The 13,014-nt window shown below is 36.9% G+C and overlaps 1 protein-coding gene across 1 annotated transcript; it reads right to left on the bottom strand.

Moving 5' to 3' along the window:
- Window positions 1-783: 783 nt before the first annotated feature.
- On the bottom strand, window positions 784-11,975 carry RRM2B (ribonucleotide reductase regulatory TP53 inducible subunit M2B). The gene is made up of 8 exons (XM_029284212.1): window positions 11,835-11,975; window positions 10,413-10,529; window positions 9,929-10,062; window positions 8,876-8,970; window positions 7,864-7,997; window positions 6,932-7,036; window positions 6,063-6,176; window positions 784-2,955 (listed from the first exon to the last, which is right to left on the bottom strand). The coding sequence occupies exons 1-8, from the start codon at window positions 11,874-11,876 to the stop codon at window positions 2,803-2,805; spliced, it is 894 nt and encodes a 297-aa protein (XP_029140045.1). The 5' UTR covers window positions 11,877-11,975; the 3' UTR covers window positions 784-2,802.
- Window positions 11,976-13,014: the final 1,039 nt, after the last annotated feature.

The following is a 13,014-nucleotide window of genomic DNA, read 5'->3' on the forward strand; positions in this document are numbered from 1 at the left end:
ACCTGCCTCCAGAAGCGGTGAATGCTCCAACACTGGAGGTTTTTAAGAAGAGACTGGACAGCCATTTGTCCGAAATGGTATAGGGTTTCCTGCCTGAGCAGGGGGTTGGACTAGATGACCTCCAAGGTCCCTTCCAACTTTACTACTACTACTACTACTACTACTACTACTACTACTACTATTATTATTATTATTATTACTAACCAACTATATTTTAGGGTTGAGACTAGTTAAACTCAGGCAACATAGTTAGACTGTGTTTACAACATTGTGTGAATTTTAGAACTTTGGCAGAAAAAAATGGTTGGCTAATTTCTGCCTCCGGGTTAATAGGGTGTGCAAATAATTTCAAATGCATGTTCAAATTGCCTATTTTGAGTGCAAAACAGCTATTCTGGGCACCACTTGGACTCTCTCAATCACTTTGGAAGTATTTTGTATGTCAACAGCTGTTCCATATTCAAAATCCTGGAATACTTCCAAAATGATTAAACCAGCCCCTCTGACACAAAACAGCTGTTTCATTCTTGCAAACTTGAAAAAGAACATGGTAAAGGTCAACATTTTTCATATCCCTGACTTCTACTGTCTCTGGCATCTTAGGGATTGAATTTGGGTTCAGAGCATATGTTTCCACAACCAGCCTTTGACTCTGGTTAAGAGTTTTGTGTAAATTGTGGCATGTTATCCTCAATGGGTCCAAACAGAAAATTCACAAAAGGAAAACCATAGAGTTTGTTCTCATGATTTTTATTTAAATCACTTTGTATTTTTTTTCAAAATGTATGAGTGACAAACTATGAAGCATTCTTTACATTGTCCATTCTAGTTCATATTTATGACATTTTAACTGGTGAAAAAATAAATTAAACTGAATTAAAAAGATTTTACAAGACTTAATGCAAGTTTTATGTCATTAATAAAATGACTAAATCAGAATCTTATACATGAAACAGGAATATTTGAAAAAGCTTTAAAATACATCCAACAAAATATCTCATTTACTTCCATGAAGTGGATGAGAAGGCCTGTTTCCTTAACTAAGGCTGAATTCAAGACCAAACAAATTTGCACGGACCAAAAAAGGGAAAGCTTTATAAACTTCAGATCTTTAAGAACTCACACTGATAGTACAATTATTGACATATTTACTCTAATGTAAAACTTGCTGAGTTCATTAGCCACTGACTTTCTAACACTGCTTTTTCTTATTACAGTTCCTGAAAAAGCAATTTTGCAACTTTTTCAGCTTTAAAGCTATGATGGGTTCAAACAATACACTCAACTTCTAATCTGTAACCCACAATTAACTGATCACACATCACAAACCTTACAACGGCTTAGCACAATGTGTCAAACCTTCATCAATTCCTGACAATATTAGGGTATGATTTATTTCATCCCTATGATATATTTCATCCTTAAATTGTGATTCTATTTGGACTGGAACAGTGATGAATAAAACTGTCTCATAACTCAAAGATTATGGGAGCTGAAGGTCCAAGATATCTGGAAGGTACTAGGTGCAACTTCCAGAAGAAAAAAACAATGATATCTTGAGCATTATTAAATTATCTCTCCCTCTGCCCTACCCACTCCCTTTATTGGATGCTCATACATACAGAAAGTTTGACAAAACTGGTTTTCCCACTTAAACATTAGCTATGATGTTTCACAAAGGAAGCTTCGGTTTTGTCAATTACTTCTATATTTTCTCTTTTTAAAGTATACTTTTGTAGTCATCTGTTTTTCATTGCTCACATGCTAAGTAAGGAAAAGCTTAAATCTTATCCCACTACATACAATGAAGCTAAGTTCATATGATATCATTATGCATAAATTATTCAATTACCCCAATTTTCTAAGTCTGCATGACACACCAAAAACTAATTATAAAGTCTGGGTTCAGGCAAAACACTAACTTAAAATGCCCTGGATAGTTTTTGGATCAGTATGTCATATAAACACAGATACTGTTCACACATTACTTTAAGCACTAATTTGTTACGAAAATAGCTATGTTTGCATAACAAGAACAAGCTATCTTGGTTCATTGTGCTGAATAAGCCAAACATTTGTGTTAGGTGATCAGTTCTATGTCATGTGGGTTGCTGCAATCAAGTTTAAAGTCAAAATGAAGTTTTGAGGCCAAATGAAAAAAATCCCTCCAAAACACATTAGTTCAGACATTGTGCTGATTTGACTAACCAAAATGAATGATGCTTTTAAAGGATTATAAAGTGCTCTTGTCATCTTCTTCATTTTCCCAAGTACAATTTTCTCTTGCATAAAAACAAAATCTCCACTGAGTCAATTTCGATACCTGCTGATTACGTGGTCATGTCCATGTTGCTATCCTTGAAACAATGCAGAAGTGGTTTTCCATTGCCTAGAATGTTTTTCGAGTCTAGCTTGTAGTCTTAAGTTTCTCTGATGGTCTCCCATCCCAGCATTAACCAAGACTTTATGCTGGAATATTCCTTTAAGACAAAGGAGTATGTCTTTCATCTCAGATCAGTTCAAGAACTGAGGTAGGAAGGAATGTTATAGTGTAGTCATTCTCATCATCATAAAAGCTTTCCACTCTAATGATGGGATTGGATTTTATCAAAATGATCAGCTAAATGTCACAATATAGTTTTAGAAAAGTTGCATGATGTTACAGAATAAATTGTTAAGAGTGTATAAATGCACACAACCTGTAACCTATTTGTAGAAACTTTTCTATCAACTATCAATAGTGAATAAAACGTAGTCATTGATGGTGAAGTTTGGCTTTGTCAGTCTTCCAAGTAGGCAGCGTCAAAAGTCAGCATCTAAAGTAAATACCTTATTATTTGCTTGGGACATAACTGCAAAATGTTGATATTCTGAAACTCTCCTCTCAAAGAAATTGGTTTTTCCTTCCAGGGAAATGTTTTCCATGAAGTCAAAAGGGTTTTCTGCTTGAAAGATCTGAGAAAACCAAAATTGTTATTAAAACATAAGAACTGAATGAGGCACTGCAAGGACAAATTAATCTTTGGTGATTGCTAGGGAGCATTTCCATTTACCTCCCTACCCCAGTTTGGTTTCTTCCTCTCTGAATAATAATAATAATAATAATAATAATAACAACAACAACAACAACAACAACAACAACAACAACAACAACAACGGCATGGATTGACTACAAAAAGGCATTTGACTCTCTGCCACATGATAATCAAGTGCCTAGAAATAACAGGAGTCAGTAGAAACATCAGAAACTTTGTGCAAAGATCGATGGCACAATGGAAGACACAGGTGTAGGTCAATGGTGAAAGACTGGGAGAGGTTAATATCAAGAGAGGAATATTTCAAGGAGATTCATTATCACCACTACTATTTGTTATTGCACTGTTTCCTCTGTCAACAATACTGAATAACTCAGGACATGGCTATAGAACATCAAAAACATCTGCCAGACTATCCCATCTCCTTTACATGGATGATCTGAAGCTGTATGGAAAAACATCATCTGAAATAGAATCGCTGCTCAACACTGTCCCTATATATAGCCAAGATATTGCACTGGAGTTTGGCTTGGACAAATGTGCCACACTTACTATCAAACAAGGAAAAATAGTGAAAACTGAAGGAATCAAGATACCCCACGAAAATAACATTAAGAGTCTGGATGAGGAAGATTACTACAAATACTTGGGTATCCTTCAAGCTGACAACATCAAGCACACTGAAGTCAAGAAAAAGATTAGAGGTGAATACATCAAGAGAGTGAAGAAGATCTTAAAGTCCAAACTCAATGGAGGAAATACCATGAAGGCAATCAACACCCGGGCAATTCCAGTCATTAGATACACAGCTGGAATAGTGAACTGGACTCAAGCAGAACTAAAAGCAATGGATAGAAAGACCAGAAAAATAATGACAATGAATCATGCCCTTCATCCACGCAGTGACATTGACAGACTCTACCTACCAAGGCAAATAGGTTGGTGTGGAATGCTGCAAGTACATCAGATGGTTGAAGAAGAAAAAATGGCTTTGGAAGAATATCTGAAGGACAATGATGAAGATGCACTGAAATTAGTATATCAGGAAGGCTTACTGACTACTGGAGAGACCAAACTGGCCTACAAGTAAGACCAAATGAAGAACAGAATAGAGGCATGGGAAGACAAAGCACTACATGGCCAGTACATTAAAAAAATAGCTGGGAAAGCAGATAACAAGACCTGGCAATGGCTAAGAGCAGGAAAATTGAAAGAGACCGAGGGACTAGTTCTGGCTACACAAGACCAAGCCTTAAGGACAAATGCATACAAAGTCAAAATTGAGAAGAGAGCAACAGACAGTAAGTGCCGCCTATGCAAAGAAGCTGAAGAAACAGTGGACCACCTGGTAAGCTGCTGCAAGAAGATCGCACAGACTGACTACAAGCAGCGGCATGACAAAGTAGCAACAATGGTGCATTGGAAGATCTCCAAGAAATATCATTTGCCTGTAAGCAAGAACTAGTGAGGTCATAAAATAGAGAAAGTCATAGAAAATGGTAAAATTAAACTGCTCTGGGACTTCAGAATTCAAACAGACAAGCACCTGCCACATAACACCCCGGACTTAACAATTGTCAATAAAAAAGACAAAAAAGTCTGGATAGTGGACGTGGCAGTGCCTAGAGACAGCAGAATAGATGAGAACGAACTGGAGAAGATAACAAAATAGAAAGACCTACAAATAGAAACAGAAAGTCTGGGCAAAGGCAAGCAAGGGTAGTACCAATAGTAATAGGCGCCTTGGGTGCAATCCCAAAACAACTGGAGCACCACTTGAACACCATTGACACTGACAAATTCGCCATTAGTCAATCGCAAAAGGTGGCCTTACTAGAAACTGCTTCCATCCTGCAACGATATCTGTAATACCATCAAACATCCACATCTGCCTATCCGAGGTCCTTGGTAAGGACTCGATAGGTAGACAAAAATCCAGTCTGAACATTTGGCTGATGATGATGATGATGATGATGATAATGAATAATAATAATAATAATAATAATAATAATAATAATAATAATAATAATAATAATAATAATAATAATAATGGACTTTGGAGGTCATCTAGTCCAATCCCCTGCTCAGGCAGGAAACCCTATACCATTTCAGACAAATGGCTGTCCAGTCTCTTCTTAAAAACTTCCAGTGTTGGAGCACTGACAAGGATGACCAGGAGAAAACCAAGATATTGCAAGTTTTCTAAAAGCCTTCAATTTTGTAATAATTGACAGATCTTTTTACTTTGCCCTCTATATATTCACATCTTTTTTTAAACATCACCTGTTCTATCACATTCCATATCAGTTTGCATTTTTAAACAACACAAGAAAATTCACAATCTCTTCAAATGCACAAATATGTGTATATTTTTGTGCACATTTATCTCTAAGCACTGGGGGCTACAGCTTGTTTACCTGCCGATCAGCAGGCTATTTCTCCCAACACCGAACAGAATAGATCCAAATTCGCTGGGAGCCACTACATAGGGAGATGCAATATGTTCCTTCGTTACAGTACAAAGGATAAACCAGATGCCTGTTATGGCCATAAATGGAGAGACACTAGACTGAACTCCAAAAGCCGTGCTTTGCACTATTTCCCTACCTCGTTAAAACTATTTTTAATTACTTAGGCCAGCTTTTTCAATAAAAGATACCTTGCAGTTTGCCCTTCAATTCTCAGAATTCCCATGGTGGCTGGGATTCCAAGCTGGTATCTCAGATACCTTAAGATTCCAAGCTTGATATAGGCTACTGCGAAGTCTGTTTTTTCCATGTGTGGAAAATTGGAGTGTAAATATTCTAAAATTGGCGTTAAGCTTGTAAGTGAATTGCAAGAAAATATGATCGATAAAAGAAAAGCCACTGGCTTTACCTACAGATAACATGCTACCCGTACACAAATACAGAACAAACACCATTTTCCTTACAAAGCAAGAGGTCAGACACTACCTTGACATAGATTTAGGCAAAGTTCTCTTCACAGGCCAAAGCTCCATGCAAATATTTTCCTAAATTACTTTACCTTAGGGAAACCCAGTTCCAGGAGCAGCCTATCAGCCACAAATTCAATATACTGTTTCATCAGAGAACAATTCATTCCAATCAACCCCACAGGTAAGGCCTCTGTCAAGAACTCCTGCATAGTAAAAAAAAAAAGAAATTATTTTCCAGGAATATTTTCCCAGTTCACCATAATAATTCTGGAAGACTGAGTCACTGTGATGTAGTTGTTCATGTTGAATAAGAACCAGTGAGATCTGAGTTCCAATTCCACAAAGCCCCATATTTGGGGGGGCCATTTTGAATAGTTTTTCCAGCAAGGGCTACCCCATGAAACCTATATATATTTTTAAAAAAATGATTTGTGGCAGCTTTTAGAGAGTTCTGGAGCTGCTCCTAAGGCTTTGGTGGGATATTGGGGGAAGGGGAGAGAAGAAAGGGAGAGAGAGTTCTTCTCCACCAAAGCCTTAAGAGCAACTATATATAGTAAGTATTTACCTTAACCATTAATCAATTTGATTGTGGTTTGTAAACCATGCCTATGGTTTAGAATATTGTGTGAGCTCAGCCAATTATGCTTCATTCAGCAAATAACTGACCTGACCTTCATACCATACTTTTTTGAACAATCACAGCAGCAAATCACAAGGATATAAAACGTGGATAGAGCAGTTGTTTGCATAACACACTAAATCACAACTAGTTCACCACATTTTAACCTACAGGATTAGTTAACCCAATACAAATGCCACATTAGGGTGTGTATTATGCAAATTCTGAAAAATACAACTGAGTACCTCATATTAAAGTTCATCATAGGCCAAGTGGTCTTATAAATTATTTTGAGGTTGATCACAACTATGTCCAGGCAAAGGTGTCCGATCTCCTTACCTTTTCAATTTCAACCGCATTGGCAATGATCTCTTTCACCCTTTCCTCCAAAGGTTTATTCACTAAATGCTGAAAAATCAGGCAAGCAAAGTCACAGTGGAGCCCCTTAAAAAAATAAACAAGACAGAAACATAAGAACTTTTTTTGAAAAAGCAGAAGACTTTTTTTTAATGTAAGAACTACTTTTAAGGCTTTGCAGCTTATTTTTAAAAGTTAAAATAATCCACTAACAATGCATGTTAACAGCAACAATTGTGTTTTTAAACTTAAAATAAAATAAGATATGCATTAATTAATTTTGTCTATATAGATGTCTCCAGACATCTCTTGCCTAATTCACGAATTTGCTTTGCATACCCCTATTCCTTGTAAGTACAGTTTATACCATTTCTAATTCAGAAGTCATATTTATTCCCCACTCAATATCTTAAATTTAAGAGTAGTATGTTGGAGACTGGGAAAACATACAATCCTAAAAATGTTGGTAGAATTGGGAATTGTGTTTTCTCAAACCACAACATATTGTTGTACTACAAAAAATGATAGCATTCAAAATATTCTTGTTAACCAGCATTGTGGGGGGTTTTTCAGATTTTAATGGTGTATGAAACATCATCATGAACTTCATTACCAAAATTGTAATAATCCCCATCAATCAATTGCAAAAGGTAGCTTTACTTGGAATAGCTTACATCCTGCAACCATTCTCTAACATCATTAAAAACATCTGCTTATCCCAGGTCCTTGGAAAAGACTCAATAGCTGGATAAAAGTGCCAAAGCCAGTCTAAACAGCTGGCTGACTATGCAACCAGCCACAATAAATAACATTTGCAGACTGTGCAACTCTCAACAAATAAGAGAGTCTACAAGTAATACTGCTTCTCTGAAAGCATCATATTTAACCTTGAATATTTTTGCCCCACACCTTACTTCATCTCTGCTAATAAGTTCATTGGAGAAAGTAAGGCCTGGCATTAACCCTCTCTTCTTGAGCCAAAATATGGCTGCAAAAGCACCAGAGAAGAAGATTCCTTCGACAGCAGCGAACGCAACCACTCTTTCACCTGTTTCAATGAAATCAGAATCTGTTAAGTTCTCAGACAATTAATCAACCTTCAAATTGCAGAAAAGAATAAAACAGTGTTCTCCTATTTTACTCAGCCAGGGTGTGAAGTAAATGCATTTGGAGTGCAAAAGCTGGGAAACACTGACGAAACCCACAATCCTTCCAAATCTTAATTAAAGTGCAATCTCGCTAACAAGGAAAGAGCATCTACTATATCTTGTCTAAAGACTCTGGACTCATTGTCTCATTTGGCTTGTCCTGTTAATTCCAAAGAGATCTTTTCAGAAAACCTGTTAATTGTTTAATTCCCCAGAGGAATAGCTTTAACACAGAGACTTCTGGAATCTGCATATTCTTAAGAGGTTAATGTCAACTTCTAGGATCTAGAGAAGATTGAATAAATATATGTAAATATGGAATCTACTGAAATGGCAAAAGTTTAGTTCACTGTCATACCCTGTGGGAAGCATCCGATAAGTACAAACAGCACTTTGACTTAAAGAAAATAGGTTGCATATTTCAGAGTAAAAAGTTTTTTAAAAATATATATATATACGAATGAACGTTAGCAGGTTTCATCAATTTAGGATGGAAGCAAAAAGCTTACTGTCTATCTCTAAATGTATATTATTGATTATACTTGTTCCTGGAGTAGGACATACTCATATGCTTAGAGCAGGGGTGTCAAACTGCCAGCCCGCGGGGCGGTTTCATCATACCGGAGCCACGCCCACCCCATTGCCAGCAACGGCAAAAAAGCTCCGATACGTTGCGCGACGTCACATGACGTCGCGAGTTTGACATATCTGGCTTAGAGGAACCATCTACAGTTTTTATATACATACATACATATATATATACAATGGAGGCACCTACCAAAACTGGCTTCTCTGTCTGTTATCCACTTCATTGCCCAATCTGCTTTCTTCCTGACACATGGCATTGTCTCAATAGCATTAAATAAAAAGTCCCTGAGAGGGTGGGGAAGGAGGGAGGAGGAATGGAGGAAAACCAAAAGACTGTAAATCTGGGTAGTGAGACTGACACCAAAGCATAGGTCACTTGCTGTGACAAATTAGCTTACATCCAAGAATAGCAAGGATGCTTTTAACATAGCACCTTCATTTCTCACTGATACAGGATCTTCTGAAACTACAGAAACATATGCTAGAAATCTCTTCTGCAGTTTGAACAAAAATTTAAAATCAAACATTTTCCAGGAATTGCTACTTTAACACAAAAAGGATCTTCATATACTTCACCATGGAAAAAAGTGACACAACTATATGAGTTCTGAATGTTAAATACAAACAATTTTTCCACTTTCTTCTTCTCCATTTCTCCAGAAGGAGTGAAAAGTGAAAATCATATGCTTCCGTTTCTAATGATACCAGTTTGGGTTCATCATAATTAGTGAAAATAAGCCAGGGCCTAAGACTATAATTTAGTATTCTTAATTTATTTTTCATTCCTTGAAGCCAATGTAGTCTAGTGGTTAAGACACCAGGCTAGAAATTAAAAGATTACGAGTTCTACTCCTACTTTAGGCATGAAAGCTGGCAATCATTCTCTCTCAGCCCAACCAACCTCACTGGGTTGTTGTTATATAGAAAATAGGAGGAGGAAGGAATAGTAAATGTCTGACACCTTCAGTTATGTATAAACATAATAAAGATAGGGTAAAAACAAAATAAAAAAGTTAAAATAAAAAAACTAAAAATCAGCAAATACTGATTTTCTTAAGATCAAGCAAAAACTCTTCCTCTCTCCCTTATAAGCATATTAAAAAAATACAAACTTCCACTGATATGTCCTTGCAATGTTAAACCACAGTCTCCCATTACACCTAAACCAGACTATACATGAAAACTATTAAAAAAAAAGAAATATATAAGTCCTCTACATAATGGTAATACTTACGCTAATTACCTTTTCTCGGGATCTTTGATGTAGGTGTCTATTAACAAACTGTACATCTCAGAATGAACATTTTCTATTGATATCTGAAAGCCATAGAAACAGCGAGCTTCTGGGATCTGCACTTCTTGGCTAAAACGTTCTACCTGCCAACGAAAGAAGTCAGATATCTAAATGTTCATGTAAGACCAGGTTCACACCCTGCATGAGGCCATGATTCTTATAAAAATGACTGTTTTCTCCCAAAAGAGCATCTCTGGGTAAAGCGAATATGATATATACATATAGGATTCCCAAGAAAAAGCAGTTGAAAGTCAGTGTGATTAGTACAAACTTCATTAAAAGTTAAGTATTTATAGAAAAATAGCCACAATGTTCCTCATGACGGACATCAAATACATGCAAAGTACAATTACAAATAGATGTTTGACTGCATGCAGTGAAAAAGAAACATAACATCAAAATATTATAGGCTACATCACAGGAAGCATCTCACCAAGTTTTCATTAACAATTCCATCACTGGCAGCAAAAAAAGCTAGGATATGCGAAATGAAGTGTTTCTCTTCTGGTTTTAGGTTGTTCCAATGAACAAGATCCTTTGACAAGTCAACCTTTACAAAAAAAAGAAAAGAAATATACGGTAGATTACACACTTGAAATTGTCATTGTTTACTGATAATTCTGAAAAGCAAAATAAATGTCTAAGAGAATATACCCTATAATTTTAAAAGGGGCATTCATGGGGGGGGGGGCATTTGATAAAGTTGGTGGCTGCAACTTCACCATCAAAGTCCCACTCTTTTTACATGTCTTGTAATACACATTAAAAAGGGTGGAGCTTCTATCATACAGCTCTTCTTGCCATTCTGAATTTCTTTTAATTGCTTTTGCAGATTCTCCTGGCTTCTAACCCTCTTCTCCCATGTGGTGTCTTGTAATGTAATGGATTACTCTTAAATGTAATGGGTTATTATTACCCTCACCGTCCTCTGCAAGGATGGGTCTGTAGATAATTGGGAGTTATATCTTAATCATCTGGTGGTTACCTGGTGAGTATACACTAGTTTACTAGAAATTCTCTGCCTAAATTGACACATAATTTGCCTTTAAAGGAGAGGGAAAGACAGTGAGCACACATACAACTCATTGTATGATTTATTCCAGAAATCCCTTCTATCCTTGAACAATACCAGAAAACAAAAACAAGTAAACAAATTCCTCAAATATTTCATTGCTCATGCAAGTAGGCAGTGCATTTGTTTGTTTGTTTGCAATGGTAGCTGCCTTTTTATAATAGAAACTGACTCTTCCTTAAAAGCGTGTTACCCTAAATGTAAGGAAAGTATGTAAACTAGAATACCAGGTCAGTGAACAGAATTTTTTCTGCACCTTTGCTTCTGTCTCTTGGCTGCCTTATGGTCTAAATATATCAAGGACTTTTCAGTTGTTAGGTCTTGAGGGATCTACTACAGGGTTTGAGTTTCACCATATGGACCAAGGTGCAAAGTCAGTTTTCTGCCAAGATGGAAATAAAAGGATTACCTATGCTCTGGGTAGAAATCTGTGATTGCTACTACAAGCTGATTATACTCTTTCTGACAAAACCGTCTGGTATTCAAGCCATTTTCGTGTTCCTAACACTGTTGCTAGTGTTAGGCTAAGGGTGAATAATCCACATGTATCTTCCCAAATCCCATCTGAAAAATTACAGTTGAACACTTCAAGCCTTTACTTTTGACATTAAAACGTAAGGGGCAGAATGAATATTTAAGTCCTGCAGGCATCATTGTGTCATTGGTCACACTCTGATGGCCCCGAGATAGGACAGAAAAAGGAAATGTAGTCCCCAGACTGACATTGCAGCCACCCTTGGGTTAATGCTGGTCACTTGCTGCAACTTGTCTTGTGCAACTCACCTCTTCTACTGTCCAGAAAGAAGCCTGAGCCTGCTTGTACATTTTCCATATATCAGGGTATTGGATTGGGAAGATGACAAATCGATGGGGATTCTTCCTTAAGAGAGGTTCCTCATTTGATTTTAAGCCATTTTCAAGTCCATCTGTGGGCAACTCCTAAAGAAAAAGAAGAAATCATACATATGCTATTTTCAACAATATCACTGGCTTTCCTTAGCTTTCATCTATTATTAATCCAAACACCAATTATCTTAATCTTTTCTTTCTAAATCCAGAAACTATCCCTGCATAGAGGTTCTGAGTTGGTCAGATATTGATTTACTGAAAGACTATCTTGATGGGGACAACTTACACACCGAGTACAAGAACACAGCTTTCAGTTCAGGGAATGTGTGCAATGTGGTGAAGGATAACAATACCAACAACACAACTCTGATGTACACTTTTAGCACGAGCTTTCTTGTAGCACACTTGAGGAACTCACTTTATGCTGTAATAAGCCAAGCTTTGCGATCACAACTCCGATCTTAAAGCATTTGGGGAAACCAAGTCAAACCCAGGCATTTTCGATGTCTACTGTCCCATCTAAAAGCTGGTAGTTTGTACTATAGATACACAGCAGATAGCAGCTCAGGCATCATACTTAGAACCGTGTTAACAATTTAAAGCCTAAATAAGCCTTATGTCTGGGGAAACCCCTATAGATCATTTCCTTACTAAGGTCTTCTACATTCACCCAACCATTGTTAGGCCAAAATAACAGTACCATGGAGCTTTTTGTTACTTTAGTGAAGATTGGGTGATGCCCTGAAGACATGGTAAGCTGCTACTGTGTATTGAGCTTAGACAGTTTGTACTGTATATTTAACTGTGCTTTTACTTGCAGGCTTACAAATTACCCAGCTACCAAAGAATCGGAATCTAAGACCCAGATGCCTAGCTTTGAAGGCTGGTTGGAGTCCTTTTGGGGTGTAAGATGTTTGTTGCTGGATGGATTTGCAATCTTTCTTATTGTTAGATATTCTATTTTTTATTGTGTGTTGTTTTGCTTTCACGAAGTGAGTCAGGCAGCATCTAAATAAATATCTCTGATGCCCATTGTAAATAAAATATGGGACAAATGCATCATCAATCTCTGACCAATAGTACCAGACAGAATACTAAGTCATGGGACAAAACC

This window comes from Protobothrops mucrosquamatus, unplaced genomic scaffold (assembly GCF_001527695.2).
Source record: "Protobothrops mucrosquamatus isolate PMUCROS unplaced genomic scaffold, P.Mucros_1.0 scaffold439, whole genome shotgun sequence".
Taxonomy (NCBI): Eukaryota; Metazoa; Chordata; class Lepidosauria; order Squamata; family Viperidae; genus Protobothrops; species Protobothrops mucrosquamatus.